This window comes from Papio anubis, chromosome 2 (assembly GCF_008728515.1).
Source record: "Papio anubis isolate 15944 chromosome 2, Panubis1.0, whole genome shotgun sequence".
Taxonomy (NCBI): domain Eukaryota; kingdom Metazoa; phylum Chordata; class Mammalia; order Primates; family Cercopithecidae; genus Papio; species Papio anubis.
Window position 1 is genome coordinate 99,281,810 of NC_044977.1, and position 19,992 is coordinate 99,301,801.

A 19,992-nucleotide genomic window follows, 5' to 3' on the forward strand; every position below is an offset into this window, starting at 1 on the left:
AGGCAACTGAAATTCTGTCCATAGGTCAGAAGTGCAGAAGGAAACGAGGCATTTATGAGAAGGGCCCTGGAGTCCAGGTGAATGACTCAAGGCAGGGCAGCCTCTGGCCTGCTCTGTAGGCTCTGGCAAAGGTCATTATTGAAAAGTGGTTTTGTTTCTTCTGAGTAAAAGTGAAAACAGAGAGGAAGAGTGTATACGTATTATAGCAAATGCAAAAAATAATCCGTACCATTTTTCAATATAAAATTATTCATCTCTGTGATAGAAGTCTCCTTTGGAACTAGACAATTCTATAAAACCCCTGGGAGAAGACACACAATGTAAAAACCACTCACTCGTTTATTTTCATTGCCATTTAAGTCTACACATTCACAGGAATGTAGACCTGTATTTGAAGCCTATTCATGCAGTGATATGTTGGACAAATATTCTAGATGTTATTTGAGCATATGTATGCAATATAGAGAAGGAAAGCACAGCAGAATGCACTTGGTATGTATCATAATGTGCATAAATATGCTCAGAGGAGATTAGCATTTGTGACTTGGAGTCAGCCTGGGTTTGGTCCTCTGGCTTTGTCATCCATTGTCTGTGAGATGTTAGACAAACGACCCAGCTTCTCTAAAGTTCAGTTTTCTTCAGCACCTGGTCTCAGGATGGTTAAGATAAAGCACTTTTGGCTGCGCGCGGTGGTTCACATCTGTAATGCCAGCATTTTGGGAGGCTGTGATGGGTGGATCATGTAAAGTCAGGAGTTAGAGACCAGCCTGGCCAACATGGCAAAACCCCGTCTCTACTAAAAATACAAAAACTAGCGAGGCATGGTAGAAAGAGCCTGTAATCTTAGCTACTTGGGAGGCTGAGTCAGGAGAATCGCTTGAACCCAGGAGGCAGGGGTTGCAGTGAGCTGAGACCCTGCCACTGCACTGCAGCCTGGGTGACAGAGCGAGACTCCATCTAAAAAAAAAAAAAAAAAAAGATTAAGTCCTTCCCCACTGCAATATATGGGACATCACCATTATTCCTCCAGCAGCAGCAACCTTTGTAATTGCTTTATCTATGTGCTGTACAGAGGTCAGCCTCTGTAGCCTGAGCTGGTGGCAGTGGCAATAGCTACACTCCTTGTGTCATAACAAAGCATAGTATCTCTTCTGGGGCCTCCATCTATTCCATCCTTGGGAACCGAGGTAGAATGCTTCCCCAGCCCCTTGTGTCTGCCAGACAGAGTGGTCCTGTTTCCTTTAGCCAAGCTGACTAATCACCGAGACTGTCTTTCATTTCTCTTCTCCCTGTTCCAGGCCCAGAAGTCTGGCTCAGGAGAGGACACTCAGGCTGCAGAAGACCTGCTGCTGCTCGGCAAACCTTTGACAGACCTGATTAGCCTGCTCATTCCGCTGGTAAGAGCTCACCTGTATGTCTTTTGGAGCATTACTGAAGTTGAAGTAATTGTATTTGAATTTCATGATCCCTTGAGTTTCTGTGTTATTTTCATTCCCTTCAAAACTAGAGCCAAAAGAACTTTCAGAAGATTATTTGGCCTGGAAAACTAAATCTCTACTTTATTTTAAAACCAGGTGGCTTATTTATTTAAATAGATGTTTAGGTAAGGCAAAATCTCAAAAAACTCAAATCTAATTACTTTCTTAATGAATGTGAGGTAAAAAATTCAACAAATGAATTCTAAGAAGAAAGAAGAAATTGCTATGGGAATCAATTTCTTTTCAAAAAGATATTTTAGAGTTTGACTTGGCATGCAGGACTCCCCAAGAAATGCAAAAGCACAGACACAGACCTAGGGCACACCCCCTCAATCTCAATAGAAATGGAATGAAATAAGCAAAACTAAATAAAAACAGGTAAGACTATACAAGACCATTGAATATACAAAAAGAGCTCAACAGAAATTCAGAGTTTGGACGTATTAAACAGTTTTAGCCTAGCACTTTGGGAAACCGAGGTGAGTGAATCATTTGAGTCGGTCCAGCCTGGCCAATATGGTGAAACCCCGTCTCTACTAAAAATAAAAAAAAATTAGTCCGGCGTGGTGGTGCACACCTGTAATTCCAGCTACTCGGGAGACTGAGACAGGAGAATCACTTGAAACTGGGAGGCAGAGGTTGCAGTGAGCCAAAATGATGCCACTTCACTCCAGCCTGGGTGAAAAAGCAAGACTGCATCTCAAAAAATAAAAAATTTAAAGAACTGTTTTAAACATATAATTTCACTGCCTACAAAACTTCCCAGTCTTTTAAAATCAAATTATTGTTCCTAATTAATTTTAACTTTATATTTTTGCCAATTCTATCATCTTTAAAAATTTTTTTTCATTATTTTTTTTTGAGACAAAGTCTCGCTCTCTTGCCCAGGCTGGAGTGAGGTGACATGATCTCAGCTCACTGCAACCTCCACCTACCAGGTTCAAGCAATTCTCCTGCCTCAGTCTCCCAAGCAGCTGGGATTACAGGCACCCACCACCATGCCTGGCTAATTTTTGTATTTTTAGTAGAGACAGGGTTTCACCATGTTGTCCAGGCCGGTCTCAAATTCCTGATTTCAAGTGATCTGCCCACCTCGGTCTCCCAAAGTGCTGGGACTACAGGTGTGAGCCACCACGCCCAGACTAATTTTATCATCTTTCTAGTTAAGAACATCTAGTTGCCCTTTCTTAAATGGAATTTTTCTATGATATCCATGTTCCATGGAATTATAAGTTAGAAACTACATGGAAGATGAAATATGGGAAATAAAGTGGAGTGAACAATAACAGTAATGATACAAGACAGTATTGCATGCAGAGTTCATGGGCATGGGCTCAGCTTAGCTCTGCCACTTACCAGCTATGTGACTTTGGACAAATATTAAGTAATAATATTGCTTAATTTATTGATGCCACAGTTTCTTCATCTATAAAATGAAGTTAGTAATGCTAATGAGATCATGAAATTATTTTGAGGATTAAATGAACAGTACCTGGCATATAGTATATGCTCAACAAATGTAGCTATATAAAAATTGATACAGGCCAGGTGTGATGGCTTATGCCTGTAATCTTGGCACTTTGGGAGGTCGAGATGGGAGAATCAACTGGGTCCTGGTATTTGAGACTAGCCTAGGCAACATAGCAGGACTCCGTCTCTATAAAAATGTTTAAAATTTGGCCAGGTGTGGTGGTGCACACCTGTAGTTCTAGCTACTTGGGAGGCTGAGGCTTGAGGATTGCTTGAGCCCAGGAGTGTGAGGCCACAGCCAGCAATGATGATGCCACTGCACTGTAGCCTGGGCAAAAGAGTGAAACAGTGAGACCCTGTCTCAAAAAAAAATTAAATTAAATTAAATTAAATTAAATTTTAAAAAATTTAAAAAATACACAATTTCACCACTGTTAACCAGTGTTGACAATGAGCTAGATTCTATTAGTGCTTTACCTTTGATCTTATTTAGCCCTTCTTTCCTTATGACATAGGCCCATCCTTACCTTCCAAATAAGTACCCCAAAGGTTAGAAAGGATAAAAATACAAGAGAGCTCAGTGTCTGAACTCAATGTCTACAACTTCCCTACCACCATTCTCCTTGGCCTCTGGATTAACTGCAAACACGCTAAACTCTTAACTTTATTCCATATTCGGGAATAGTCTCACTGAAATACAATGTTTTGATTCAAAAGCCATTCTGTTTTGGCTGTTTTTAAGTTTTGGAGGTCTTCATGAATGGAAGATATTCCTAGCTCAAACATGGAATCATTTCCAGATGCATTTTTCATAGTTTAAGATGTTCTGAATGGAGGCTACTTTTTGCCTTTTTATCCCAAGGATGATGGCCTTTTTGTCCATTTGTGACAAACACATAAATGGACAAAAATGCCTGTAGACTTCACAAAGCATTTTTGTTTAGGAAGCACGAAATATTTTACACTTCTATTTTATGTAGTTATATCTAATTAGCAGAGTTAATTAGGAAATAGAAATGATTATGTCTTCAAAATACGAGGAACACCAACACAGAATGGCTCTGATGAACCTGGGTTTGCTTATATTCCTTGTAACAGCTGCCCTGATGACACTGTTTAATTGCTGGGTTTGAGTGATTGGATTTAACTCTCAGTAGAAAGAGAGTAGATACTCCCATCTCCTCTCCTGGAGGAATCTGCTTCTTTCAGAATTGTTTGTTGAACAGGTGTCTATTCCAGATAATCTAACAACCCAAATACTGTAGGCCATAATGAAGAATCCCTGGATGGAGCAGTAGTTGAAACTTGAAATGCAGACTTAATTTTATCTACCCTGGAGTGGCCTAGGTGCTGCCCGGGGAGCTTTCTGGAGGTTCTGAAGTAGATGAAGAGCAGAGAACCCGGAACTTGGAACAGATAGATGGCTCTCTGTAGGCCACAGAGGTCTGTTAAATAGGGCAGTATGTGTCTACCAAGTTCAAAATCAGAAGGTTCCCCAGAAGGCTGACTTTCGGAATTCCAGTAATCAGGGAGGAAGGTGAGTATAGAACATAAAATGTGAAGGTTTTTGTTGGTATTTGAGGATTTTGCATTTAAATATTTATTAGCATGCTTTATGTATTCTTCTCTCACTATTCTTCTTCTGTTTTTTATAAAATTTAAACACAAGAGGGTACCACCTTGGGCTCTATGTTTAGGCTGAGACACCTTCCCTTTTTATTTTTAATTCCTTGATATTACATTGAATCACATAAAATTGCCAATATCCGACCATTTGGGGCCTACAAAAGTAGCAGTTTCATTTGGTTCAACCTTATATTAGGAATATGACAATTTATTGGTCTGTACTACCAATAGTTCCTGAAATTCGTATAGCACTTTTTTTGTACATGGTACTATCTAATTACTTGAATTGGAATATTATACGATTCTGGCCAGAGGTTGCCAGGAGCTGTGGATTTTGAGTCAGAAATCCAAGAGTGAATGTCTGGCTCTGCTGCTGCCCGGCTGTGTGATCTTGGATGGGGCACTCTTTGTCTCTGAGCCTGAGGATTAAATGAGATGATACCTGGGAGAAATGATCAAGTGTCATTTCTTGAAAATTTCTCCTTTGATCACATATTATATCTGATTTTTAGCCTTATCCTCTGCTTGCTTTGATTTGTTGGAATAGTCTGTTCTGCCCTCATAAAGTGCTCCTTTTGTCTCTCTCCCCCAGCGAACCTCTGATGCTACCCCTCTGCTCAGTTTAGGATTCTTTATAAGATGATTCTTGGAACCTTCTTTATAGACATCCTCCCTTGTGTTTGGATGTTCCTCCCAAAGGCCCCCTCTTGTTCCCTGTTTTTTTCCAGATCGTCCTCTGGTTTCTTACCTTGAATATTTACATATATAAAAGCACAGGGTCCAGTTTCCTTGAATACTACCCACTGCTTTGAGGTCTTCCCGCCTTTCTCCTGGAGTTCTACTGGAGCTGCAGCTTTCACTGCCCTGCTTAGAGCCCTGCAGCCCAATGGTGATGCCACCCAGTGTTCAGGGCAGGTGATTACCCAAGGAATAAAATTGTCCTCTGAGAGGTTTTTCCCAGCTCTTTGTGACACTGAACTCCTGTTACTTGTAACTTGATCATAGTTAGGTTCTAGTGTATTGACTAGACGTATGCCTAATGTGTGTGGGCTGCATTGTGTACAATAGATACACATTTATCATTGGAACCATTAGGTTTAAAAATGGCCCGTGACAAGAACACTGCCATATGTCTTCTCTGGGCAAGATTAACACACGTTTATAGCTGTGTATAAAGTGAAGAAAAATAGTAATAAGGCTATTGAGGACCTAAACTAGAGCACATACAGACCAAAGATAAATTTTACAGTGGTTGTTAAAAAATGTAATAGGTTACGGAATGAGGTGCTGGAATTGCTTTCCCGTAGGGAAAAATAAACATACTTTCAGTTTTCATCTGACTTGGATAATTTTGGAAGCATTTGGCCTAAAGGCAACAGAATGAACTTGTTAGCTTTTGAGGTTTTTTTCCAGATATGGTCCTATGAAAGTAAACCTACTTATCCTTAAGAGAATATGAAACCTGTCAACCTATAATTTATGACCTGTATTTATAATATACACTGTAGGAGAGCCATAGTGAAATGTTTATATAAGGCGGTGATTCTAAGTCTGTTTTGACAATCTGATTATTCTTGATTATCTTACCATAAAAATGCCTAGACTTGCTTATATGCAGCATTCTGCACGCAGTTCACAATTTCAGGGGGAACTTCAAACCCTCAGTTGGTAACCATAGTATAAGATATGGCTAATATAGGATATAATAAGTTGACTGTGTCTCCTGAAGGAAAGGTAAAGCATGGTTATTGTTTGACCAAAGTGTTTTATTACTGGAAAAAAGAAAATGAGAAGCCAAACTATATATTCTAGATAAGTGTTTAAATTAGATAGTTAATTATGATAAGAAATTATGCTACAGCCTGCTTGTCCCTCAATTAAAATAGATATTTCCAAATTTACAGGAGGTATTATTTTAAAAATATTCTTTATTATATATCAAAGGTGCCAGTATTTAGACTAATTTATATCATTCTGTTTATTTCACCTGAATCACGTGTGCCTTTTTTGGCCACTGAAAAGATGTTCCTCGACAGTCCATTTAGGACCCAGTCCTCACCTGGTATCAGCGTGGTTATGCTAGGTAACTGGGAGACCAAGCTGTCACCTGAACATCTAATGATTCTTACCATGTTTCTGAGATCACTGTGCCAGTTTTAAAAATAGGTAAATTAACATAAAAATAAATTAAAAATAAAACACAATGTAGGAAAAGTCCATTTCTGTTTCCATTTTTATTACTAAATTTCTTCCTTTCACAAAGTATATGAGCAGATTTTTCTTTTCAAATGGTGGTGGACTTGTACTTGCCTGTTCTCCTTCTCTTTCCTGCTGACCTCACGGTCAGTGGCATGAAATACAGATAATGCTTTATGGTGATTATGGTTTACGGTGATGGAGCCCAGGGGTAGTAGCAGTCTTCTTGCAAGTCAAACCCAAGAGATTGGGGATTTTATGAGTTCTATACTAAGCAGCTCCTCTAAGGAGTCAGTACTCCATTTAAAGGTGATACCCCTTTTTCTGAGTAGCCACCACCCATCTGCCTTCTGGACATTTCCAGTGGATACACCATAAGTACCTCAGATTCAACAGGGTTAAAACAAACTCATAATAAGTACCTCCTCAAAACTGTTCCTACTTTAGAAGGCCAAGGCAGGAGGATCACTTGAGCCCAGGAGTTGAAGACCAGCCTGGGCAACGTAGTGAGACCTGGTCTCTAAAATATTTTTTTAAAATAAAACTTGGGGCCAGGCACGGTGGCTCACAGCTGTAATCCCAGCACTTTGGGAGGTTGAGGTGGGCAGATCATTTGAGGTCAGGAGTTTGAGACCAGTCTGGCCAATATGGTGAAACCCTGTCTCTACTAAAAATACAAAAATTAACCGGGCATGGTGGCACATGCCTGTAGTCCCAACTACTTGGGAGACTGAGGCAGGAGAATTGCTTGAAACCAGGAGACAGAGGTTGCAGTGAGCCGAAATGGTGCCATTGCACTCCAGCCTGGGTGACAGAGCGAGACTCTGTCTCAAGAAAATAAAATAATAAAAATAAAACTGTTCCTCCTTTTGTGCTTTGTCTGTCAGCACATGAAACTAATTTCCACTCAATTTCTCAAGCCAAGAATGTAGGCATCATTCTTGTCTTTTCCTTCACCATACTGCCCCATCTCATCAAGCTCTGGCAGTTCTGCCACCCAAACACATCACAAGTTACAGACTGCCATTTTCTCCTTATTGCCATGAGCACTATCATGAAGGCCACCACCATCCTTCTGCCCTTACGGGACCACAGGAGCCTTCCACCTGGATTCTCTGCCTGTTCTTGCTCCCTCTACTGTCTTCTCCATTGTACAGGCATAGTGTTCTTTCCAAAATGCAAAACTCATCCTGTCATTCATCGACTTAATAAACTCCAACTTCTGAACAGGCTTACAAAATCATAGATAATTGGACCCTTTCTTATGCTTCTAGCACTTTCTCTAGGTTTTCCTTGTCATATTCTATGTTCTGTGTACCAGCTCTTTTCAGTTCTTTAAACATGCCTTGATTTCCCTTAGCTCATTCTCCTTTCATTTTGCTGACTTTTCCTTGACTTTGAGGTCTTGGCTTCAGTGTCACTTATTTTAGGAAGCTGCTCACACCCATGAAAACTGGGTTAGCTTGCCTCAGACCCCAGCTCCCATAGCATCCCCAGCCTCCTTGTCCTAACACTTCCTGTTACCTGGTACTAAAAACACTTGTTTGTGTCTCTGTCCCTCCCACTAAACTGTAAACCCTAGGAAGGCAGGAGCCATATCTGTTTGTTTCACTTTGGGGCCTGTTACAGAGAAGGGATTTAATTATATTTGTGTAGGAAAGGAAGTAAAGAGCTAGCAAATGTAATATATCTTCTCATTGTAACTGACAACAGACTAAGTCTGATAAGACATAGATTCAAATACAAATTTATTCAGAGAATTTGTCCACAGCACTCTTGCTGTCCTGCCTGGTCTCTAGTAAGAGGAGGTGGTGGTGATGGCTCACCGGCTTGTCTCGCTTGCTTTAAAATTGCATCATTTAGACTTCTCTCTAGAAGTTGCCCTCTTCTTAGCAGGGTTTGCCCTGACATTCATTGGGCAGCCTGTATTTCTGAAGCAACTGAAACCCTATCTTTGATTGACAAGAAAGGATACAAAAGGGCAAATGATTTTAACCAGGGACCCATGTATTTCTGGAAAATTGCTATACTTATAGCCACTGCAATGCATAAAAACCTAGCCCTAGGATCCCGGCAGCATTGGTGAGCACAGAAGCCTCTTGAGCAGTCAAAATAGATGCCACAGCTTCATTACCCTTTTCTAACAGGAAAGTCCCCAGGGCCCTGACATTCAATGTTTAGATTTGTCTAGCTTTAGGGAAGAAAGGCTCTGGAACTGCAGATCAGCTTTCTCCCATTACATTTTATGCCTTTGTCTTGAGTGACTGTCATGTAGCAATATGTTTTTTAATGGCATTTTGTTATTGGCCAAAGCTGCCTGCTCTAGGTTGAGTAGAAAAACGTGTATTTATGTGGTGGGATATGAGGCATTCCAGAAAGCAGCTCCTCCAGAAACTCATTCTCACCCATGATGATCCATACTCCAGCATTCTCCTGTCTTCTTTTCAAGCCCTCTTTCAAGAAGTAATGCTTTAATATGAATACATTTCACTGAAAGAACAAGACTAGGGCAATGGGACAGACAGATAGGCAAGAGATGGGAGCTAGAGGGGTGGAAGGAAGAATTGAATGTGGAACTGTGAAACGTGGGTCATGCCAAAAGCGAAGTTTAGCTAATTAAAAGGTTTTTAAAGGTGTATTTTCTTTTCTTTTATTTTCTTTTTTTTTTGAAACGAAGTCTCACTCTGTCACCCAAGCTGGAGTGCAGTGGCGCCATCTTGGCTCATTGCACCCCCCGCCTCCCGGGTTCAAGCAATTCTCCTTCCTCAGCCTCCTGAGTGGCTGGGATTACAGGCACATGCCACCATGCCCAGCTAATTTTTTTTTTTTTTGGTACCTTTTTTAAGTAGAGACAGGGTTTCACCTTACTGGCCAGGTTGGTCTCGAACTCCTGACCTTGTGATCCATCCGCCTTGGTCTTTCAAAGTGATGGGATTATAGGCATGAGCCACTGTACCTGGCCGTTTTATTTTCTTGCCTTGATTTTTAAATGTAGGATAAGAATACTTTTGCATAATTAATGGTTGAGTATGTGCATCAATGAGGAAAATGAGTCTTAATAATTAGACTCTAATAACCAAATCTGAAGGTTAAATATTAGAACCAGGTAAAAACACATCAGAATTTTAGTATAACATTATATTTATACATCTCACTTATGTGAGAATTGGGCAGAGTGGTAATAACTGATAGTTTTGGAGTTCCACAACTTATAACAAATTCATTATGAGACATAGTATCTGTAAGGATATGACTATACACACACACACACACACACACACACGTGTATATATATATGAAGTCACTTAAATCATTTAGAAATAGATACCCCCAGGAGAAAAGTGGTCAAAGGAATTAGGCAGGTAATTCACAACAGCAAAAATACAAATGCCCAATGTTAATTTCACCAAACACATATAAGTTCATTAGTTAATAAGGGAAAATTAAGTGAGAAAAAATGAAATGCAAGTTTTTACTTTTCCAATCTTCAAAGTTGGAAGCTAGCTGTGGGACTATATATTGGTAAATGAAAATGTTAATTGGTCTGTATCAAAAACCTTAAGATTACTTATACATTTTAATGTAGTCATTCCACTTATAGAAATGTATGTGTAGGAAATAATCAGAAGTACAGAATTATTTGTATAAACAGATATACTTTACAGCATTATTTTTAGTACTGAAAACTTTGTTAATCTATATGTTGTTCAATTGGAAATTAATTAAATTCCATTCTTAGGGTAGATTCTGTGCTACTCACAATATCATGTTTCCTAAGCATATTTAATCATATGGGAAAATATTTGTAACATAAGTTAAATAAAATATTAGAATATATCACTTAACATGCTAGTTAAAAGTGTATTTAAAAATGTGTATATAATTGAAAAAATATATGTATTTAAAATATATATTTAAAATTAGGTTCATTTTATAAAATACATCACAATATATGTACACAGAGCAGAGAGACAGTCTTTGCATGGTTCTGATATGCACAAATTTCAGTTTAATATTAATAACATCAGTCCCCTTAACAACATGGTCCAAAGTTTAGTTACCATGGTATGTTAACTGGAAGTAAATACATGAAAGTATAAACTTTGCCATTAGCTCTTCAGTCAAGAAATCACTATGTAAATAACAGTTGCACATCACCATTAGTGACCAGTCATGTCATTTATTCAAAGTCTGTCAGCATTTACTTACTCTGCATCCATTATTTATTTTATGCACAGACAGCAAAGCATGTAGTTGGGTTGCCTCTTGGTCCCCTAGTGATAAATCTGTGTAGCATTTTACAAAAATTGATAATTGAAAGAAGGAATTGGAATTGTCCAGCAAAGATGAAGGTGCAGCAAAGAAACTAAAAATGATAATGTGGGAAGTGAAATTTGAAAGGAATGTAAGTGGAGTTACAGAAGAAATAGCTGACTGTAGGATTATTGAAACTACTACCATTTGAGAAGCTCTGGGGATGTAGCCAGAGAAACTTGGTGAGAATGAACTTATCTGCATCAATGACAAAGGTGGTTTAGATGAAAAGGATGAAGATGTCCCAGAGGAAGTGATGCAAGCAAAAAACTTCACATTAAAGGAGCCCTGGGAAATATCCATGACACTGAAAGTACAAAGGATAAAATGTCAAGAGTTTACCCATATTAGAAAGCAGGATGACAGTTCACCAAGTCATGGAAAGTATGCTGTTTCTATATCATAAATTATATGATGAGAAGAAGACAAGCACTATTCAAACTACTCTTGACAAGTGTTTTACAAAAAAATAAGATGCTTTAATTCTCTGTGTTTTTAATGTTTCACATTACAGAGTACTAAATAAATATTAAGTCTACTGTTGTTTATTTCCCGACGTGTAAGTACATGTTTATAATCAACAGTAAGGACCAGGTGCAGGGGTACATGTCTGTAGTCCCAGTGCTTTGGGAGGCTGAGGTGAGAGGATCACTTGAGCCACAGTGAGCTGTGGTGAGCCCACTACACTCCAGCCTGGGTGACAGAGACTCTGTCTCTAAAAGTAATAATAATAATAAAGATTTAAATATTTTGAAAAGAAACTTTAAAGATCATAGAGCAATCCTAATTTCTCCATTCATTATTAAGATTATTTTGCATGTTTTAACTTTGCATGGTTGTTTTTATGGTCCTTTAATACCATGTAAAGCAAGGTCTACTTCTGTATAATATAGGACAAACATACTGAAATGCTTGCAGTGGTTTACTCGGGGTGGTAGAACTACATGTGATTTCTATTTTCTTCTTTAAATCACCTGTATATTTCAGATTTTCTTTAAGCTACCTTTAAAATTTTACCACTTTTATAATCACAAAACATTTTAAGTCCCCATTTCTATCTTATGTTACTCATTTTTCCTTAGCATAAACAATGACATTAAATTTCTACCTTCTCTGTTCTGTCCTAGCTTCCTAATACCCTCCCTCTAATAAATCAGTGATAGCCCTTTCCCATCAGCTAACAGTCCACTTTGGGGCTTTTTCCCCCCATTTTCCCTCATTTTGGGGGTAAAAAAGCAAGACCCAACTGTATACTGCCTACAAGAAGCATATCTTAGCTATAAAGACACACATAGGTTAAAGGTAAAAGAATGGAAGACGACGCACCATGGTAACACTAATCAAAAGAAAGCTGGAGTGGCTATTTTAAAATATTAGACAAAGTAGATTTCAGAGCAAAGCTATTGCCAGAGATAAAGAAGGTCATGTTCTAATGATACGATAGTCAATCAAATAGACCTAACAGTGCCAAACGAACCACATGAAGCAAAACAACTGTTAGAAGCACAGGGATAAAAAGACAAATATGCAGTTTAAATAAAAGATTTCAGTGCCCGTTTCTTAATAATTGATAGAAGAGATGAAAGAAAGTCAGCATCAGCAAGGAAACGGTAGACTTGAGCAACACTACCACCTAACTTGACCTGATTAACATTCACAGAGCACCCAACAAAAGAAGGAAATACATTATTGGAAGTGCACACTGAACATTTTACCAAGATATACCATATTTTACATGATAAAAGCCTCAAACTTAAGAGTATTCAAGTCATATAAAGTATATATCAATTTATAAATATGCAAGTATATATTTTGTAATATATAGAAATTATAAATTGATAAATATATAGAACTCACCATAATGGAATTAAAAGCCAATTTTAAAAAGATACTTGGAATATCCCCCAAATATTTGAAACTAACACACTCCTAAAGAGTCATGGGTCAAATTAAAAATCAAAAAGAGTATTTTGAACTGAATGAATGAAAGCACTACGTATCAGAATTTGTGGGATGCTCCTGAAACAGTGTTTAGCGGGAGGGAGATTTATAGCACATGACTCCCCTTTTAGAAAGGTTTGGGAAAGGTCTCAAATCAATTACCTTAGTTTCTACCTTAAAAGACTAGAAAAAGAAGAGCAAATTAAACTCAATGTAAGTAGAAGAAAGGGAATAATAAAGATGACAGAAATCAAATCAAAGATAAGGAACTAGGAAAACAGTAGAGAACATAAGTAAAATCAAAACCCAATTCTTTGAGATGGTCAACAAAATTGATAAAACCCATTGCCATACTGATCAGGGAAAAAAGAAGACACTAATTGCCTGTATCAGGAATGAGAGAAGAATACGGAAAGACATCTCTAAAAATTCTACAGATATTAAAAGGAATAAGGGAATATTATAAATAGCTTTATGCCAATCAATGAAAACTTAGATGAAATGGAAAACTCTCTTGAAAGGTACAAACTATCAAACTCACTCAAGAAAAAAACAACCTGAATAACCCTGTGTCTATTAAATAAATTAAATTTTTAGTTTAAAATGTTTCCATAAGGAAGCCTCCAGTCCCAGATAGCTTCAGTGGTAAATTCAGTGAAATATTTCAGAAATAATATAAAATTTACAAAATCTTTCCCAGAAAATTGAAGAAGTTCTGTTTCCCAACTCATTCTAGAGGTTAGCATTACCCTGATACCAGAAACCAAAGAAAGACATTACAAGAAAAGAAAACTACCAATTTCCTGTATGATCATAGATGCAAAAATTTAAACAAAATTTTAGCAAATTGACTCTAACCATGTATTAAAAGAATGAATATACCATGGCCAAGTGGGATTTATCTCAGAAATGCAGGGTTGGTTTAACATTTAAAAATCAATCAAGTAATACACTACATTAGCAAGCTAAGAAAGGAAAACTATTAAATTGTTTCAATAGAGACAGAAATGTACTTGGTAAAAATCTAACATTTATTTCTGCTAAAACCTGATAAAGCTCATTTATGAAAAATCTACAGTTAGCATTATATTTAATGGTGGAAGCCTTAATGCTTTCTACCTAAGATCTGAAATGCAAACAGATGTTCGCTTTCACTGCTTCCCTTTGCCATTGTATTAGAGGTCCTGGCCAGTGTGATCAAGCAAGAAAAATAAGTAAAAGTCATCCAGATTGGAAAAGAAATAGTACAACTGTCTTTATCCATAGATGACATGATGTCTGTGTTGAAAATCCAGTGGAATCAACAAAAAGCTACTAGAAATAATAAGTCTGTCCACATTGCAGTAAACAAAATCAATATGCAAAAAATCTATTTTATTTCTGGCAATGGACAATTTGAAATTGAAATAAAAAGTAATGCTTTTTGCAATAGCATAAAAATATGAAATATTAGGGATAAATCTAACAAAAGGTATGGACACCACAAAACATTGCTTAGAGAACTTAAAGGACTTCTACATATGTGAAGAGATATACCTGGTTCAGGAGCGGGAAGGCTCAATATTGTTAAGATGCTAGTTCTCCCAAAATTGATGTGTAAACTCAATGTAGTCCCAGTCAAAATCCCAGCAGACTTTTTTTTGTAAAGATTAATCAGCTAGTTTTAAAATTTACATGAAATATAAAGGACCTTAGAATAGTCAAAACAACTTTGAAAATGAATAAAGTTGAAGGGCTAACACTCTGATTTCAAAACTTACTATGAAGCTACTGTAATCAAAATAGTGAGGTATTAGTGAAAATAAAATTATAATAGTGATGGTTATATTCACTGTCTTGGTTGTTGTACACTTTATACTTTATTGCATGTCAGTTGTGACTCAAGAAAGCTTTTAAAAATAAGTCATTTTTTTGGTTGCTTTATTATTTTTATTTCTTTCTGGATGAATTCACCTAGCGGTCATTTTGTTTGGTGGTTCTCTTTCTCCATTTCAGTCTAACTTCCTATCCAAGTTCATCAAGAGTGGAAGGTATTTGTGTTTTGTGATGCTCTTGCTTCTTTTCTCTAAACCAGCTGCTTCCTATCTAGTGGTACTGTAGTTACCTTGCCCTGGGTCCCTAAATCCAGAAACAAATGCAAGGCCCAAATTTATATCTCAAACTATTATTTGGTATATCACAAATCCAGATACTGAGCCTTCAGTGAATTTGGCCCAGGTTCTGTGGCTGCTGTTTCAACAATAGAATAGCTTCATTTATTAGCAGGAGGCCCACAGCTGGAAAAGCTTCTTCCGTCTCCTTTTGTTCACAGGAACCCCAACTCCCATTTCACACTCTCTGGCTGGCTTTTGTCTTGCCACACCTGGATTGATAGTCCGATTACATTGAAGATCCTATTTATTTTTCCTTTTTTTTTTTTTTAAATTTTCCTCGTGTTTTATTTGTGCAGTTTGCTATAAAGATTATGCTAACCGTATGGAATGAATTAGGGAGCTTTACATCTCCTTTCTATCCTCTGGAATGGTTTACAAATAAATGTGCCCCTGGAAGGTTTTTCTTTTTCTTTTCTTGAGTCGGGGTCTCACTCCATTGCCCAGGCTAGAGAGCAGTGGTGGCATGATCATAGCTCATGGCAGCCTCGAACTGCCGGGCTCAAGCGATCCCCTCACCTCAGTCTCCCAAGTGGCTGGGACTACATGCACGCACCACCATGCCTGGCCAAGTTTGTTTGTTTGTTTTTTGTTGTTTTGTTTTACTTTTTGTAGAGATGAGGTCTTGCTCAGGCTGGTCTCAAAATGCTAGTCTCAGTGATCCTGAAGATCCTATTTCTTGGTAGCTACTTCTGACTATTTTTGAACTGCAAGCTGCTGTGTATATTTGTTCCACTGCTGACCCACAGGGACAGCTATCTGTATTTTTTAAAGCTTCCATTATTATAGTTACTATGGGGCAGGGGTGTACATTTTGAACTCACGCACCTTCTTGACTGGAAGGTCACATGCTTGTATAATTGCCAGCTTTACCCCTGGCACATTTTAAAGTGCTCACCATAGCAAGCTCTCAATAAATAATTGTTGGATCCATGAATAAGATGTACTAAGTGCCACAATCTGGTTACGAAAACAATTATATGGTCTGATTTATATCACACTTTGTGTATGTGTATATAAAATGTACAAAAAGAAGTGAGGCTGGAGAAACAGCAAGGGCTTACTAGTGTATTTCTGGATAATTTTTTTATTTTAAAAAATGCCTTTCTTTGCTGTCCTTGCCCTGACCCTGCTTTTTTTGTTGTTGTTTTTTACAATAAACATGTATTTTTAAAAACCAGAATACGATAAAGTTATTTTCATTCTGAAAATAGTAAACAAATGAACTATGGTCCTGACTTTCATCTCTCCTGAGTTGAGGCACAGCTCCTCCCACCAATTGCCCATCCCCAGAGCACCAAGTCATTTTTGCACATGATTTGCTGTTACCCTTCTCACTGGCCTTCTCTTCCTCCATGTTCTAATTTTCAGGTGCTCTAAAAGGACCAAAAGGACGTGTAAACAGAATCTCTCCCTTATATACCTTCAAAAAGTCTTTCTATGATGCTACTTGAAATTCTTTTAATTAGAATTAAAAAATGAAAGTCTTAGCCTTGGGTTACTTTCTTAGGCGAGTTAACCTGCTCATGTGCATGCATTTCTGGCAAGTCAGTGATGACATTCAGATCATTTTTATTTTAGTTTGGGGTGTGAGTGATAAAATAGAAAGGTCTTTAGTGTTCATGAGGTGGAGCAGGGCAAGTGCCATGCAGCCTCAGCCTTGGAAACTTTTACTCAAGGGACCTGATCTCAGAGGTATCTCTCACTCTGCATCTCTGGGGACCAAGAGATCCTCTCGCTCTACCCAGAGTATAGTGTGTAAGACACAAAAGTAGAGCAAGGTGGAAGCTCGCTGCCAGCTGTTTCCACACTAGAGATACCCAACATTTTCCCTACGAGATGGAGATAAATACCTAAACTGTGATTTTAGCTTCAGAATCTTGAGCATTTTTCCTAGTATACTTTATCATTTTCTCTTAATTTAGGATTTGAAATCCTAGAGTCAAGTGTGATAGATAAACTCCAAGCTTCTTAGATCATTCAAAAGTACACATCCCGTCCATCCTCCCTGCAAGGGGCCATTATAGTAAGAAAACTTCATAAATATTCACCAGCTCTGCAACTCCGAGTTTCTCATAGTAGCTGTTATCATCAGAGTTCACTCTTTAATTCTGCCAGAAAAGATCAGAATACTGTTCTGTTGAGTGGAGACTAAGTATAGTTTGGTTGGCTTTCCTGTGGCAATAAATTGACTATCTGTAGTGCTATTTTCTTGCATCCAAAATAAGCAGCTAGATATGACTTAGTAGAGCATAAAACTTTATCTTGAATTTAGGTTTATTGCTTTAACACTTCCAGATTCAGTAAGTTCATGTCTTGATACTTTGTGCTATATCCATGAAATGATAAGAATAGCACTTTCTTTTACAAGAAAGCAGATGAGATTTTTTTCATAAGTATTACTTGTGACATTTGCTAATCTTAATTAATTCTTGATGCCCTTCCTGAGGGAGCTGGATTGTGCACCTCTGCTGCAGAGGACATGGGGGCCTTGATTTTTGACAACAGCAGCAGCCCTTGACTCTGCTTCCAAATTACTATGAAAGAACATGGCTGCCTGGTCCCACTTCCCAAGGAGTCAGGACATTTTGGGCAGTTGGCCCCTAACATATTTCTGTCCAATAACCCAGTACAGCTGATTGACACAGTGCATAAAGGCTCCTTTTTCATCCTGTTCATTTGAAATATGTGGGGAGTTAAAATGATAATTTTCTGCCTACAAGACTGTGGTTGGACTAGAAGAGCACTGCTGACCCCTTCAAACTCAATCATTTAAAAAGTCACCCAAGAGATAATGAAAAATTGAATATATAGTAACAGATAATGAAAAATGCCTGGTTTCAGTTTCAAATAAAACTATGTACTAGAATATAGTATAGCGTTTCTAAAGAGCATCAACCAAAAATACAGATGCTCCTCAACTTGCAATGTGGTTATGCCTCGGGTAAACCTGTCATAAGTTGAAGGTACTGTAAGTTGAAAACACATTTAATACCCCTAACCTAGCAAACATCATAGCTTAGCCTTGCTTTCCTTAAATGTGCTCTGAACACTTAAATTAGCCACTAGTTGGTCAAAATTATATTAATACAAAGCTATTTTATAATAAAGTGTTGAGCATCTCTTGCAATTTATTGACAACTATACTGAAAGTGTAAAAGACAGTGGTTGTATAGGTACCCAAAGTACTGTTTTCACTGAATGCATATCACTTTCCCACCATCATAAAGTCAAAAAACTTTAAGTAAAACCATTGTAAGTTGGGGACTGTCTGTATTCTTTATTTTATTTATTTATTTATTTATTTATTTATTTATTTATGAATGAATGAATGAATGAGACGGAGTCTCACTCTGTTGCCCAGGCTGCCCAGGCTAGAGTACAATGGTGCAATCTCGGCTCACTGCAACCTCTGCCTCCTGGAGTTCAAGCGATTCTCCTGCCTCAGCCTCCTGAGTAGCTGGGATTACAGGCACCCACCACCACGCCAAGCTAATTTTTATATTTTTGGTAGAGATGGGGTTTTACCATGTTGGTCAGGCTGGTCTTGAACTCCTGACCTCTTGTGATCCACCTGCCTCAGCCTCCCAAAGTGCTAGGATTACAGGCATGAGCCACTGCCCCCAGGCTGTTTGTCTTTTTAAGGTAGTTGGTTACATGCATTTTCCATTTTTCTACTATTAAAGTATCACTTGGGTCCAAAAGTAGTTGTATGCATACTCAGTTCAAAGTTACTATTTATTCTCACATAGAACCTTATTTAACACTTTGAGTTATTTTGGGCCACACCTATATTATCTGGTAAAACCAGTCAGCCTTGATTGATTTGATCTCATTAGCCATCCTTCCTAGAAACAGATATATAGTTATTTTGGATCATTAACTTATGTATCTTCTATTAGGTATTTTAATTTTCATTTTGATTGGACACCCTGTGATCATTAGTAGTTAGGTTCCCACAGTTCTGTTTGTCCTGGGCTTAAAGCATCTTTGAGAACAACATTACTGAAGACTTGAGATGTGAGACTCATTTCTTCAGATGCTTGTACCATCAGGAGCATGCCTGGTTGGACTGAATGCTTTCATATGCAGCAGATAACCACCCATTTTACAGAGAAGTAAACTTAAGTATAAATTGTTTGCTTAAGCTATTTCTATCTTTGAGTTTGTCAGTGTGAATTTTGAAGAATAAATTTTTCAACTCATAACTTTTTTTTTTTAATAATTATGGTTTAGCTCATAATTAAAGATTCAGTTAAGGCAAAAAAAAAAAGGAAACTCACATTTCATGTGAATGAAACCACAAAGGTGTTTGGAATGTGGAGGCTAAGATAATTACAAAATTCATCATGCAGAAACACTGCAAGTACAGAAAATTCGGTGTTTAACCTAGTGATCAGTTTCCCTTAATTTATCACTGAGGGAAAAATAAGTTGACTAAGTACTAAACTTTTTTCTGTAGGTTATTTTAAAAAGTCAATTCAAACTAAAACACATTTACCATTAACACTAGGCAAACATACTGTAACGTAAAACAATAATAAAAAATTTATTTCTATGCCGGGACTTTTCACATAAATACCAAAAAGTATAAATGAAAAATGAATTTGTCATCCTGATTATGGGAAGATTTGCCCCCTTCTGAGTTTTAAATGTACCTGCATGATTTACAGTATCTTACATTTTTTTCTCCAAATATTTTGGATGTTTGACAAATAGGTTCTATGTGTTAGTGTCCTTTTAAAACTAATAATTATATATGCCCAGAAAAAATAATTCAAACTCTTTGGAAGAGTTAATAAATGAAAAGTAAATAT

At 37.6% G+C, this 19,992-nt stretch overlaps 1 protein-coding gene across 7 annotated transcripts in view; it reads left to right on the top strand.

Moving 5' to 3' along the window:
• Nucleotides 1-19,992, top strand: part of ULK4 (unc-51 like kinase 4) — a 793,903-nt gene that overhangs the window by 585,550 nt on the left and 188,361 nt on the right. For all 7 annotated transcript variants that reach the window (XR_001899874.3, XM_017955554.2, XM_021933668.2 and 4 more), the window contains one exon: nt 1,299-1,397. Coding sequence is in view for 6 of the 7 variants with exons in the window: in XM_017955554.2 (XP_017811043.2) it covers nt 1,299-1,397 (99 nt within the window). In the remaining variant the exon portion in view is untranslated. The remainder of the gene's footprint in view (nt 1-1,298; nt 1,398-19,992) is intronic.